The sequence below is a fragment of the Chiloscyllium plagiosum genome, chromosome 20 (genome assembly GCF_004010195.1).
Source record: "Chiloscyllium plagiosum isolate BGI_BamShark_2017 chromosome 20, ASM401019v2, whole genome shotgun sequence".
NCBI classification, from domain to species: domain Eukaryota; kingdom Metazoa; phylum Chordata; class Chondrichthyes; order Orectolobiformes; family Hemiscylliidae; genus Chiloscyllium; species Chiloscyllium plagiosum.
Window position 1 is genome coordinate 6,019,505 of NC_057729.1, and position 14,989 is coordinate 6,034,493.

Consider the following 14,989-nt stretch of genomic DNA (forward strand, 5'->3'; position numbering starts at 1 on the left):
CCACCCCTTCTGCCCACCAGCCTGTCTTTTCAATAGGATACATATCCTTGGATATTTAGTTCCCAGTCCTGATCCCCTTGCAGCCACGTCTCTGTGTTGCTCATCCCATCATACCTGCCAACTTCAGTCTGCACCAGAAGCTCATTTACCTTATTTCGTATATTGCGTGCATTCAGATACAACACCTTCAGTCCTGCATTTACCACCCCTCTTCTTATTGTCATCCCTTTATCTAATATGCTTGAAGTTAGATTTCTAACCCTTTCCAAACATTTTGTCCTATTGTGAGTTCTTAAGACTTTAATAACCTCTCCTGACTTTTCCATTCTGTTCATTGTTTTCATACTTTTCCATGGAGTTGAATCCAACCAACAGCAGCCCCAACCTGCACCCCACTAGCCACTATACTTCTTGCAGTTTTACCCTTCTTTTCCCCATATGTTAAAAAAAAATCTTCTGGTTGTTCAAAAACATCCACAAAAGGAAGAATTAAATTGCCTTCCTTAAGATACAAATGAATAAAGAAAGGATATTTAACCCATCAAAGTGACCTATTCTAACAAAGCCATTTGTATTATCATAGATGACTGACAAAATCTTTTCTGTTTTGAAAGTGGAAATTTTAATTTATCTTCCATAAATTATCTTGAATTTATTTGAACATACTTGGTCTCTTTGCAATTATACAAATAACCAAGCTCATTTTGTTCCATTAGAAATTGTGTTTTGAAGGAAATACCACTTGCATGAGGAGAGGAATAACAATCGTGTTATAATTTTGCTGCAAGTCAATCACTCATGCCTTTCCAACTCATATCAATTTGCTTATTCATTATATATTTACACTGATTCAAGTGCAGAACATGGAAAATATACTAGCAACTAAGGTAAGTTGAATGAGAGTGTTGCTGAAAGCCTTTCAGATGCAAGGGATCAAGAATCATTCAGTAAGATCAGAGTTTTGATAAGAATCAAGACCCTGAGAAAGATGACCAAGATATTTTGGAAATGTTTCAAGAATGAAAACGGCTGGACCACCTTCTGTGACCATGCATGAAACAAGCTTTATTTTTATACGGACAAAAATCAGAAGCTGAGAAAGACAAGCAAATGCTAAATAACCAATGTCGGTTCACAATCAATAAAGGGGGAGTGAAGTCATTGCTGTTACTGAGCCAACTGAATTAATATATTTGGACAGGGAAGTTGTACTTTAACTCATTCACCACACATACAGCTATGGTGATATCATTTGCTCTTTCTCACAACCACTCAAGTCTGTTCCAATACAGACACCATCTGCTGGCTGCCCAGGGCCACATATGGCAGTGACAATAATGTCAAATTGCATCCATTTCAATGAATGATTTTATATCCAGCATTTTATTTTTTAAAAAAAATCTATATTAAAGAGAGACTCTTCTGTTGTTTAAACATTACATTACAATGTGAGAGGTAAGGATAATTGTTTTTAACATCTTAAATATTTATGATCTGGAATGCACTGTCTGGAAGGATGGCAGGGTTGGATTCATTTATAACTTTCAAAGAGGGGAAGAGGCTATGGAGAAAGGAGCAAAAGAGAGAGACTAATTGTACAGACCTTTCAAAGAATGTACAGTGCAGGCACTATAACCTGAATAGCCTCGTTCCGTGTCACACAATTCTCTAATTCTATTATTTTTATCTAATGGCAATTATGCACCTTATACCTAAAACTGTATGGGATTCTGGTAGAATTGCGGTTTGCAGTCTTTCTGGCAGACATGTGGAAAGATTGATTTAGCATTAGTTAGATCCAATAATACCATCCCTCCTGCAGCCAATTAGAGGCTGTATGAAGAGGCAATACCACAACTTCAAAAGGAGCTTTCCCATCACATGGTGCAAGTTATCAAGGCTACAGGTACTGGCATTCAAAAGAAATAAATGGAAATGGGTTGCACATACATTTAATGACTAACATTTCAGGATTGTCCAGCTGTTAGTCCAAGTCTTCATTATTGGTGACACCCCCACACAAACGCTGTAACTTCATGTAATGCAGCTAAACATCAGATTCTTTCATTCATTCTAGGATATGGGCATCATAACAAGCCTGTCATCCATCAACCTCAACATTTGCTCTTAGGATTTGGTAGCCCTTCATACAGTTTTAACTTTAAAAAAAGATTTAATAATAAAAAGGTTTATATTATTCTCAAGTAATGAAAGGTGCTACATAAATATTAGTCTTGATTACTGACATGTTTTGTAATTAATTGACAGTTACACACAAGCAATACGTCTTTAGACTCAGTGATGGTTCTGTGACCGTACTTTAAATAAACAATTCCAGGTGGTAATCTGTGACCCAGATTCAATATCTTAAAAGAACAACTTGTTTGTTACAAGGCAGACATAAGAACAGAGCTGGATTCACTCCTAATGATAACCTGCCAAATAGTACACGTTTCTTACATTATTTAATTAAATGTATGTCTCAGCAGGAGAGCTCAGCATCTGGCAGTGCCATCTATGATCCTGCGGGGCGCTGAAAGCTCCACACCTGACAAGTTTGATGGCCTGAGGGGGAGGGGTGGGTAAAAAAGAAGCTAAGTTGGGAAAAGAAAAGGCTTTTGGTGTTGGGGGGGGGGGGGGGGGGGTGCAGGGAAACAGCAACTGCATTGTGGTGACATTGTTGCACTGGTCACTCCTATTAGGAACAAGATGGTCTAATACATGTCAAAGTGCTTTGGACTTTAGGCTTCAATCTGTGGAATTGTAGAGTGGCAGGTTGTTTATGGAATCCCTGGGTATTTTTAATATCAATTAGTAACTGTAATTTAAATTATACTGTCATTGCCAAAATAGATATGGGGCTCTTTTTCTGCACTTCCACCTCCTCCAAAGGCCAATGCGATGGTTTTAAGTTTCTTACAAGTCAGTCAGGAAGGCACTATTCCAAAAACAATGCAAGCCTTGTAAATTATTTGCGAAGGATGTTTCACCGTATTTTATTACCTTAGAGAGTGGAAAATATAACATCACAAAAGTACTGTCTTCAACTGAAATCACTTATGAGTTTTTAAAAGTTATGATCTTGGAATAGACTTGGTTAATGTTCTTTAAAGAATCTGAAAGACAAGTTTATTACTAAAATGATGAAATGTCAAGATTTGTCATTTTAGTCAAAATAATTTGACAAAACAGAAATAAAAAAAACACACATTAATAACTATCGCAAAGGGGCAGATAAAGTAAAGATCTTCAAAGTACAAGGAACTGTTAATATTTTCTAAACTGAACTTCTTAAATTAAATTTCCTTGTCCACGTACTTGACTTACATCCACAGAATTCAAGACAGGTATTATTAAAATTTGAACAGTTAAACAACTGACAGCTGTGAGAATTAATACAAAGGTTGACATTTCTTGGACTTACTGCTTGCTTCTGGTAAGGTTTTCCCTTGGAAGTTCTTCCAACGATCCCCCAGTTGTAAATATCCAGTTCAACACGAGCTGACCTTTTTAAGTATAACCATCTCAGGTTAGCACTCTCCTGAAACTCTCCAACTCTGGAGTCTTAAATCTACAGCTTTCTCTATTCTCAGCATGGCTATCCAAGATGCTTAGTTCACTATAACATGCTGAATTTCAAGTGTACATTGCTAGAAAAGAAGGTTCCTTGGTCTTCAACCAGATACATTTAAGAACACAAAACCTCGGTTAAGAACAGTCACAACTATAAGTCACTCACCACTTTTATGAGCTTTTTTGTTGAACTCTTGTTTTTCTGCTGTTTATTTTCCAAACAACTTGGCCTCGTGATTATTTACTGGAAGCCAGGTGCTTCGCCAGAAATGAACTCTCTAGCGGAAGCAACTTCTTAAAGATAGTATCTAACCACTCGCCCTTGACTTTCAACGGCATTATCATTGCTAAATCTCCCACTGTCAACATCCTAGGGGTTACCATTGAAGTGAACTAGCCATATAAGTACTGTAGCTACAAGAGCAGGTCAGAAGCTAGAAATCTGCATCAAACTCACCTTCTGACTCCACAAAGCCTACCTACCACCTACAAGGAACAAATCAGGAATGTGATCGCTCAAAGCCACTTGCTTGGCTGAGCGCAATTTCAATAACACTCAAGAAGCTTTACACCAACCATGACAAAACAGCTCACTTGATTGGCACCACATCCATCAGCATCCACTCCATCCACCACCAACCCTTAATAGCAGCAGTGTGTAACATGTACAAGACACACTGCAGAAATTGATCAAGAGTCCTGAGACAACGTATTTCAAGCCTATAATCATTACCATTGAAAAGGACAAGGATAGCACTTGCATGAGAACACCATCTGCTGCAAGTTCCCTCCAAGCCACTCACGATCCTGACTTGGAAATATATCACCGTTCCTTCAGTGTCACTGGATCAAAATCTCGGAACACACTCCCGAACAGCATTGTGGATGCACCTATTACAAATGTGCTACAGTCAATAAAACAGCTTACCACCACCTTCCAACTAGCGATAGGCAATAAATGCTGGCCCAACCAACTTACCCAACCCTTCCCGAAGAAGGCCTCATGCACGAAACGTCGATTCTCCTGCTCCTTGGATGCTGCCTGACCTGCTGCGCTTTTCCAGCAACACATTTTCAGTTCTGATCTCCAGCATCTGCAGTCCTCACTTTATCCCCAACCAACTGTGTCCCATTTATGAATGCTTTAAAAGAAATCATCCCCCAAAATCTGCACTTTCATTCCTTCAAAGTAATTACAATTGAAAATAAGCACAATATTACATTAGCATAAGCTTGCAGGCCTGCTTGCTCCTCATCCCAGAGACTTTAGCACAACCAAAACGTTGCTGCTCATATCCTAATGAAAACTTAGCTCCACTTCACACTGACCTATGATCTAACAAGATCTTAATCATAAAATTCTCACTTTGCAGCATCTAAGGAGTGAAAAAAAACAATTAATATTTTGAGTCCAGTGACACTTCAGAACTGGACTCAAAACATTGACTCTACCTTCTCTCCGCAGATGCTGTCACACCCACTGAGTTTCTCCAGCAATTTCTGTTTTTCTTTCAGATTTCTTCAGTCCTTTTTTTTAAACATACCTAATGGACAAATTGTACTGCCTGTTTCATAACGTCATCGTTTTCTGATGGTAAATTTGCAAGTTGCCTCATTATAAAGCTCTAGTGAGCATCTTTGTCAACTACAACATCCCATTGAAATCTCTTTGAAGATTCTCCTTGATTATCATAAATCTAAACAGGCAGATATTTCAACAAATATGAATTAATGGCCTTGGAATGATGTCATTTTCCAGTGGCTTTGTATATTTCAAAAATAGGGTTGATTAGATTCCCTACAGTGTGGAAACAGGCCCTTCGGCCCAACCAGTCCACACCAACCCTACAAAGAGTAACCCACCCAGACCCATTTCCCTCTGACTAATGCAACTAACACTATGGACAATTTAGCATGGCCGATTCACCTGACCTGCACAGGGTGTGTGCCTGACCTGCACATCTTTGGACTGTGGGAGGAAACCCATGCAGATATGGGGAGAATGTGCAAACTCCACACAGTCAGTTGCCCAAGGCTGGAATCAAACCTGAGATCGTGGTGCTATGAGGCAGTAGTGCTAACCACTGAGCCACCATGCTACCCATGGTAACGGTAGTTGTCTTTTCCCTTGGACAGGGGATTTCAAGACTACGGGGCACATGTTTGATGTGAGAGGAGAGAGCTTTTAAAAAGAAATGAGGCACAAATTTTTTTTCACAAAGGGTGGTTTGTCTGTGGAATGAACTTCCTGAGGAAATGGTGGATGCTGGCACAGTTACAACATTTAAAAGACATTTGGATAAGCAATGAATAGGAAAGGTTTGGAGGGATATGGACCAGGGGTGGGCAGGTGGGACTACTTTAGTTTGGGATTATGTTTGGCATGGACTGGTTGGTCCGAAGGGTCTGTTTTCATGCCGTATGACTCTATAACTCTAAGATTGGATGTAAACGCTACACAGAAATTGTACTGTTAGATTGCCAGTTAGGTGAATTAATGTCAGAGCTCTGCTTGAGAATTAAAAAAAAAAGGACTGTGCTTTTTTTATAAACCAGACACACATCCAAATCCAGTTTGAAATCTAAGAGTATATTTACTTCAGACTGTTGCATGAGCTGGATATATATCCTCCTGGGTATCATAGACTCATGATTATGGTTTTGATTTTTGAATTATACAAGATCACCTTGTCTTTCTCAACATATATCCTGATGCAATATGTACTGCTACCTTAATTTGCACAAGTGCAGGTTATCTTTTCAAACCTTCCATTGGAAGCTATCTTTTAAGTGCAATGATAGTGTGTGTTGGCAGGGAAATTCAGAATGGAGGTTTTTATATTACTTTTTGAGATGACCATTTCGTTGGCAAGGCTAGCGTTTGTGTTCATCACTGTTTGCCCTTGAGATGGTGGTGGTGAGCTGTTTCCTTGAACTACAGCAGCCCATTTGGTGTAGGCATGTGCACAATGCTATGAGGAAGGCCCATGATTTGGGCCCAGAGACAGTGAAGGAACCATGATGGATTTCCAAGTCAGAAAGATGAGTGACTTAGACAGAAACTGCAAGTTGTGGTGTTTCCGTGAATCTGTTGTCCTTGCCCTCCTGGATTGTAGTTGTGGATTTGGAAGATGGTGTCTAAGAGGCTTTTGTGAATTTCTGATTTGCATCTCATTGATGGTGCATGTTGATCAGACTGAGCAGCGGAGGTAGTGATAAGACGCTTGGAAATAGGAGCAAAAAGTGTCAGTCTAGAGAGCTTTGTCCTGGATGGTGTCCAAAGTCATGGGAGTCAAGAAAAGTCCCAGATGATTGGAAAATTGCTGTTGTAACCCCCTTGTTCAAGAAAGACAAAAGATGGAAAATTATAGGCCAATTAACCTAACCTCCGTTGTTGATAAAATTTTAGAATCCATCGTTAAGGATGACATTTCTAAATTCTTGAAAGTGCAGGGTTGGATTAGAACAAGTCGGCATGGATTTAGAGAGGGGAGGTCGTGCCTGACAAACCTTATAATTCTTTGAAGACGTAACAAGTAGGTTAGACCAGGGAAACCTAGTGGATGCTATCTATCTAGACTTCCAAAAGGCCTTTGATGAGGTGTCTCAGGGGAGGTTGCTGAGTAAGGTGAAGACCCATGGTGTCCAAGGTTATCTACTGACATGGGTTGAGGATTGGCTGTCTGACAGAAGGCAGAGAGTTGGGATAAAAGGTTCATTTTTGGAATGACAGCTGGTGTCAAGTCGTGTCCCGCAGGGTTCAGTGTAGGGGCCGCAGCTGTTCACGTTATATATTAATGATCTGGATGAAGGGACTAGGGGCATTCTGAGGAAGTTTGCTGATGATACGAAGTTAGGTGGACAGGCAGGTAGTACTGAGGAGGTGGGAAAGCTGTAGAAAGAGTTAGACAGTTTAGGAGTGGTCCAAGAAATGGCTGATGAAATTCAACGTGAGCAAAATGCAAGGTCTTAAACTTTGGAAGAAAGAACACAGGCATGGACTATTTTCTAAATGGTGAGAAAATCCATAAAGCTGAAGTACAAAGGGATCTGGGAGTTCCAGTCCAGGATTCGCTAAAGGTTAACTTGCAGGTTGAGTCCGTGATTATGAAAGCGAATGTAATGTTGTCATTTATCTCAAGAGCGTTGTAATATAAAAGCAGCGATGTACTTCTGAGACTTTATAAAGCTCTGGTTAGGCCCCATTTAGAACGCTGTGTCCAACTTTGGGCCCCACACCTCAGGAAGGACATACTGGCACTGGAGCATGTGCAGCGGATGATCCCTGGAATGGTCGGCCTAACATATGATGAACGACTCAGGATCCTGGGATTGTATTCATTAGAGTTTAGAAGGTTGAGGGGAGATCTAATAGAAACATACATGATAATGCATGGCGTGGAAAAGGCGGATGCTGGGAAGTTGGTTCTGTCAGGCGGGGAGACTAGGACCTGTGTGCACTGCCTTAGAATTAGAAGGGGTCAATTTAAAATGGAAATGAGGATACATTTCTTCAGCCAGAGAGTGGTGGGCCTGTGGAATTCATTGCCACGGAGAGCAGTGGAGGCTGGGGATGTTAAATATCTTCAAGGCAGGGATTGATAAATTCTTGATCTCACAAGGAATTAAGGGCTACGGGAAGTGAAGTTGAAATGCCCATTAGCTATGACTAAATAGTGGAGTGGACTCGATGGTTAGAATGCCCTTACTTCCACTCCTATTGCCCATAGTCAGGGGTGAATATGGAGAATGGGTCTGGGTGGGTTACTCTTTGAAGGGTCAGTGTGAACTTGGGGCGAAGGGCCTGTTTCCATACTGTAGGTAATTTAATCTAATTCCCTTTGGCCCAACTAGTCCAAACCGACCCTCCGAAGAGTAACCCACCCAGACCCATTCCCCTCTGAGTAATGTACCTAGTACTACGGACAACTTAGCATGGCCAATTCACCTAACCTGCACATCTTTGGAATGCAGGAGGAAACCGAAGCACCCGGATGAAACCCATGCAGACACGGGGAGAATATCTGTGTGGAGTTTGCACATTCTCCCGAGGCTGGAATCAAACCTGGAACCCTGGTGCTGTGAGGCAACAGTGCTAACCACTGAGCCACCGTGCCGCCCTGCACATGCAGTGCGAAAGTCAGAGCAGAGTGTTTTTGGAGCTACATTCATCTAGAGTATCTCACTCCTGCCTTTTGTCTCATAAAATGTAGACAAATTTGGGGAGTCAGAAGGTAAGTTTGTTGCTACAAGATTCCTAGCCTCTGATCTATTCACTGTATTTGTGTGTCTGGCTCAGTTCAGTTTCTGGTCAGTGATAATGTCCAGGATGTTGACAATGGAAGATTCAGCCATTGAATGTCAACGAGTAATGGTCATGTTGGATATGATCATTGTATGACACTTGTACAGCATGAATGTTTCTTGCTAATTGTCAGTCCAAGCCTGGATATTGACCATGACTTACTGTGTTTGGATGTGAACTGCTTCTGTACTTTACGGGCTATGAATGGTTCTGAATGTTGTGCATTCATCACGAACATCTCTACTTCTGACCTTATGACAGAGGGCAGGTCATTAATGAAGATGGTTGGACCTATGACATTACCCTGGCGAACTCCTGCAGAGATGTCCTGGAGCTGAGATGACAGATCTCCGACAATCACAAGCATCTTCCTATGGGCCAGGTATGGCTCCAACCAGCAAAGAGTTTTCTCCAGATTCCCACTGATTCCAGTTTTGCCAGGGCTCCTTGATGTCACACTCAGTCAAGATGTGGCCTTGATGTCAGGGGCTGTCACTCTTATCTCATCTCTGGAATTCAGCTTTTGCTCAAGTTTGAACTGACGCTTTAATAAGGTCAGGAGCTGAGTGGCCCTGGCGGAACCCAAACTCTGGGCAGGGATGAGTAGGCTGCCATGAGGCAGGTGCTGCTTGATAGGACTGTTGGTGACACTCTCCACCGCTTTGGCCAGGGTGAACTTTACCTCTTTTTTTGTGTACACGATGTACCTGGGCAATTTTCCACACTCCCGGGTCGATGCCAGTGTTGTAAATGTACTGGAAGAGAGTGTTTAGGTATGCGGCAAGTTCTGAAGTTCAAGTCTTCAGAGCCTTTGCCACAACATTGTCAGGGCCCAAAGCATGCAGCTGAGTTTAGTTTTCTCTTCATTTGACATTCATGGACATCTCTTTTGAACCATCACTCAACAGTAAAAAACAACAGATTAATGCATGTCACTCAAACTGGTGGAGCATTCTACCTGTATGGTCTAGATCTACGCTGCATGTGCATAGAGTACAAAGTAATCAGGGATCTATGAAATCTGTTCCATATTTAAAAAAACCCTTTATATAATCAAGGGCTGCAATTAAGAAAAATACTTCATGTTGACATTTCTCTGGGTGTAATAAGCTATGAGCAAAGTGTGAGAGATCACCCTCTAGTGGCGAAAGTTAAACATCATCTCTCTCTCTCTCAAAATGAAATTCTGTCTTTCAACTATTCTGAAATTCATTTTTACTGCGTGGATGAAATGAGAAAAATGGATTAGTTGCCACGGACCAGATGTTATAGGAGCATTGTGTGCATTAAACAGAAATTGTTTGGCGTAAGGAGATATGCTGAAGTGAACCATGGGTCAGTTATTTCATTCAAAGTCACCCACCTCTATGCATTCAAATGCAGTCTGACAGAATGCTAGCCAGGAAATAGAATTATTAAAATAACATTTAACAACCACAAAAGAAATGTACAGCACTGGCATAGAATGCAAAGTGCAAAAGAAATAACAGCAGTAGAAAGCTATTACATAGAATTTACAGAAGAGAAACAGATCATCCAAACCTGCCCATTCTGGTGTTTAAGTTCTGCATTAAAATTCCCCTAGTCTTTCTTCTCGAACATTTTCTTCCTTCTGTGCCTACCCAGCCTACCCCAAAATGCTTTTATCCAAATTTGTCCCGGTTATGTTCTTACAACGCACTGGGTGAAGGCGTGTCCCATGAATTTCTATCTGGATTAATTTGTGACTGTCTTATGCCTGTGGTCAAGAGTCTGGTGCTGGAAAAGCACAGCAGGTCAGGCAGCATCCAAGGAGAAGGAGAGTCGCTGTTTCAGACGTAAGCCCTTCATCAAGATGAAAGGCTTGTGCTGGAAACATTGAATCCCTTGCTCCTTGGATGCTGCCTGAACTGCTGTGCTTTTCCAGCATCACACTCTCAACTCTGATCTCCAGCATCTGCAGTCCTCACCTTCTCCTTATGCCTGTAGTCACCAGTTTTCTTCACATTTCTCCACATCTACCCCAATAACTCGTTTCATAATTTTAAAGATCTCTACCACATCTAGCATTCAAAGTCCTATATCAAAATACAAGAGGCACCAAGCGCAATGTACATTTGGAGTTTTATACTTGGTGGCATAGGTGATGATCACTTAAGAGAAAGTAAAGACATGAAAGCAAAAATAAACTGCTGAGAAATAAATACTTGCCTCATCAAGTTCATTCTTAAGAGCAATGTTATTTTCAGGGATGTGAATTTGTACTGCCCTGTTTGGAATGCAAAACTGTGGAAAATTGGTAAGGTAACTGTTTGGATGTGAGATACTAGTCACAATGTCAATGTTTATTGGCATTATTAGATACATCTGTGAAACTTGACACATTTGACAAAAACTGTGGCAATGTAAAAAGAAATGGAAACACAAGGCTGCATAATGGAACATTCGATAATGTGTCTCTCAAAGAGATCTAAATATTTAACTCTTTGCTCAGCAAACTCATGAAGGCTTCAAAACTCATGCTTACACCCTATCCTTTGGATTAATTTATCCAATATTGAATGTTAGCTTTTCTCTTCATCAGCTTTTCTCATACTGTGTTACATTGGTTACTTGGGTTGAATTTAATGATGGAGATGGCCCTTACAGCAGGCTGGGAATTGGGGTAACTCTACTGTGGTTGCTTCCAGGAGCCCCAGTGTAATCTCTGCTCAAGATGCAATTAACTGTTTTACATTTAAGGTGTCAGCCCTTCGAAGGCTGAGAACTTGCCTCCCAGAACAACTGGACAGTCAAAAGGCCAGCACTGGCTCTGTGGAAGTGAAGGTTGCTGCTGGTAATGTAGCCAGCCAGGAGAAACCACCAAGGAGGAAATCCCAGAACTAAATAACAGCCCGCTACGCTGTCCATCACATCCAAACACTACAAACCACCACCCCACACCGGAGCCCACTGGGGACTGCCAGTTTTCACTTGATAGTCTGTCCATGGGACATCTGGCAAACCCACTACTGGTGACATACCAGCACCAGTCCGGTGCCACTCTTCAGTGACCTTCAATTGGCAGACGGGTGGCATCCTCAATCTCCTCTGCCCCTGACAGAATTACAGGGATCTGGAAAGGTGAAGAACAGCCCATTTTCCAATTTCCTTTCTGACTCTAACCCCTGCATCCATCCCTTCACCTCCTGCAAATTCCTGTGGACTGGATTAACCTTTAACCTTTGTATGCATTATTCCACCCTTGTTCTTTATGTTCTCAAGCGGGGCTCCTCTGTACAGATGCCCTATGTCATATATCAGTGTGGCTAAAAACATTTTCAGCATGTAAACCATGACCAGACAAATGACTCTCTCAACCTTTCCATTGAACAAAAGCCATTGAAAAGCAAATTGATCTTATAAATGTCATCTACCTGCTTCCATTGCTATCACGGTGAGATTATGCCATCCTGCTGTCTCCCGGTCCAGCCTCTTAGCAATTGTAATGTCTCCAGTGTTGGCATCCATATTAAATATTCTCTCCAAGTCAGTGTTACGATCAATAGAGTATCTGTCAAAGCACCATCGAACAACAGTGAATAAAGAGCATTAGTGAGAATACAGCACATAATTTAGATAGATCATTCCAACCGTGTGACTAACAAACACAAATCCTTGCATGTATATATAATATATAACATCTTAAAGTACTTTTGTAACCAGTTAAAGTACTTTTGAAATGCGGTCATTTTTTAAAGTGGGAAATCTAGCAGCCACTCTGTGGGAAATCTAGCAGCAAGTGCCCACACACAGTAATGTGATAACGGTCAGATAATCTGTTTATGATTAAGAGGCGACAGCCAAGTGGCATTATCAATGGACTGTTAATCCTGAGACCCAGGTAAAGTTTTGGAACCTGGGTTTGAATCCCGCCATGGGAGACAGTGGGATTTGAAGTCAATAAGATCGGAAATTAAGAGTCTAATAATGACTATGAATCGATTGTTGATTCTCAGAAAAACTCACCTGGTTCACTAAAGTCCTTGAGGGAAGGAATCTGCCATCCTTACCTGGTCTGGCCAACACGTGACTCCAGACATACAGCAATCTGGTTGACATTCAACTGCCCTCTGGGTAATGCAGGCAAGAAATGCTATGGTGTCCTCATCCCATAAATGAATTTAAAAAAAACCCTCCTGGATCCACCAGCAGTGGTGGAGAGCAACACAGAGCCTGATCTAGCCCTCACTTCCCTTCAGCTTCCCGATTTTCAAAAGACCATCAAAATTAGCCTTCAGTTTCAACTCGAGGTGAAACAGTGGAGGTGTCATTAAACTGATTAAATGAACAACCTGGGAGCATGTTGGTTATCTGGCCCCATCCATTTTTATTGAAAGGATGGATGCAAGTTGAAACAGGTTCAGGTTTGAGTGTTTTAACATTATAGCATTCCACTTCACCCATTCGGGGGAAGAGGGGGTTAAAACAACTCTCCCATTTGCCTTCAAGGATTGTTTGTGTGACAGAAACAAAAGCCCAGTTCAGTTAAATTCAGTTCTCTGACATTAATTAGACACTTGCATCCAGGGAACATTAAGACAGTTACTCCTGAGGTTCTGGGCAGAACAATTAGGCATGAAATAGAAAAACGAATCAATCTTGAATTATGGCCAGTTTTTGTGCTGTCAGTTGTGACCAAATTGGTTAATTAGCACTTCACTTCAGTTCCTTGCAGCTGAGAGATCGAGATCTTATTTATCCCACCTGCTTTAATCTTGCTTCATTAAAGGGAGAGAATAGCTGTTGTGCCTTGTCTGCATCTAGTTTCTTCTCTCTGTATTTGTAATTCCCAAACCGTTTGTATTCGCAGAGTCTAGCTTCTTTGCCTTTTTTTCCCCAGTTTACTGTGATCTGTAAGTATTTGTGTTTTTTTTCCCCACAATTTCCCAAGTTATTTATTTCTAACAATTTCAGAAATAGACTGCAATATTTTGAATGGTTGGTGTCCAAGCACCTTATCTGTTATTCCTACTGGCTGAGGTAATCTCCTCAAGAGAAGGCACACCACTTAAATAACCTCTTGACCTGAAATTTATCAGTGAAGACTCCACTTACATACTCCCTAAAAAGACTGAGATTTGGCACAATTTACCCAACAAACCTGCCTTGCATGATTTGCATAACAGGAAAAAAGTTGCAATCTCATTGTTTAGCTTTGAAGAACATTCTATTTGCAATGAATGAAATAATTTTGAATTCATAGTTGAATTTTTAATTATCCACTCACAACTTCCACAATGTACAACAATAGATATTGCATTTCAAATGAAATTTCTTTGAGACTGTTTGAAGTTTTATGATGGCTAGTTTGTGATGCAGAGTGATACGAATAGCGCAGGTTCAATTCTTGCACTGGCTGAGATTAACTTGAAGGACTCTCCCTCTCAACCTTTAATTAAACCACCACAAGTCATCTCTCTCTGAGACAGCAGCCCAATCATCCTCTGGGACTGAGGCAATTTTATCTTACAATATCTCACTATGTAAACTCAACTATTATGCTGACTTTTCAGCATTTTAACGACATGGAGCATCAACCTGTTTTACTGAAATGAAACATTTTCAAATTCCTGAGTTTCTGCCTGTAACTCGATGGTCTGTGCACTGAGATTATGACTTGTTTCCTCATCTTCTTGCACTATAAAGTTGTCTTAAGTGCTAATTAAGTGCCCAACTGCACCTATCAGTTCAGGAGTATCATTTCAAAAATCTCTTTCACTGGACCTGGGTGTCATTGACTAGGTCTGCATTTACTTCCTGTCCCTAATTGCCCTTGAGAAGGTAATGGTGGGTGCATCTACCGTCCACATGAGAGTCGGAGTGTAAAAACACACACAATGGTGTTAGGCAGGGAATTCCAGGACATTGACTGAATCACAATGAAGCATTGGCAAAGCAGTTGATGTTTGGCTGACAGGGGACATTGCAGGTGGTGTTGTCATGCATCAGCTGCCCTCTGCCGACTAGAATGATGTATCTAGAAGATGCTGTCACGGGTGATTTGTTGCGTCCTGTAGATGGCACACATTGCTGTTGCTGTATGTTGGTGATGGAGGGACTAAATGTTCAAGGTGATGGGTGGAAGTTTGG

The 14,989-nt window shown here is 41.1% G+C and overlaps 1 protein-coding gene across 2 annotated transcripts in view; it reads right to left on the reverse strand.

Moving 5' to 3' along the window:
* Positions 1-14,989, reverse strand: part of LOC122560006 (cadherin-22-like) — an 837,716-nt gene that overhangs the window by 231,825 nt on the left and 590,902 nt on the right. For both annotated transcript variants that reach the window (XM_043710157.1, XM_043710158.1), the window contains one exon: positions 12,274-12,410. In XM_043710157.1, coding sequence (XP_043566092.1) covers positions 12,274-12,410 — 137 coding nt within the window. The remainder of the gene's footprint in view (positions 1-12,273; positions 12,411-14,989) is intronic.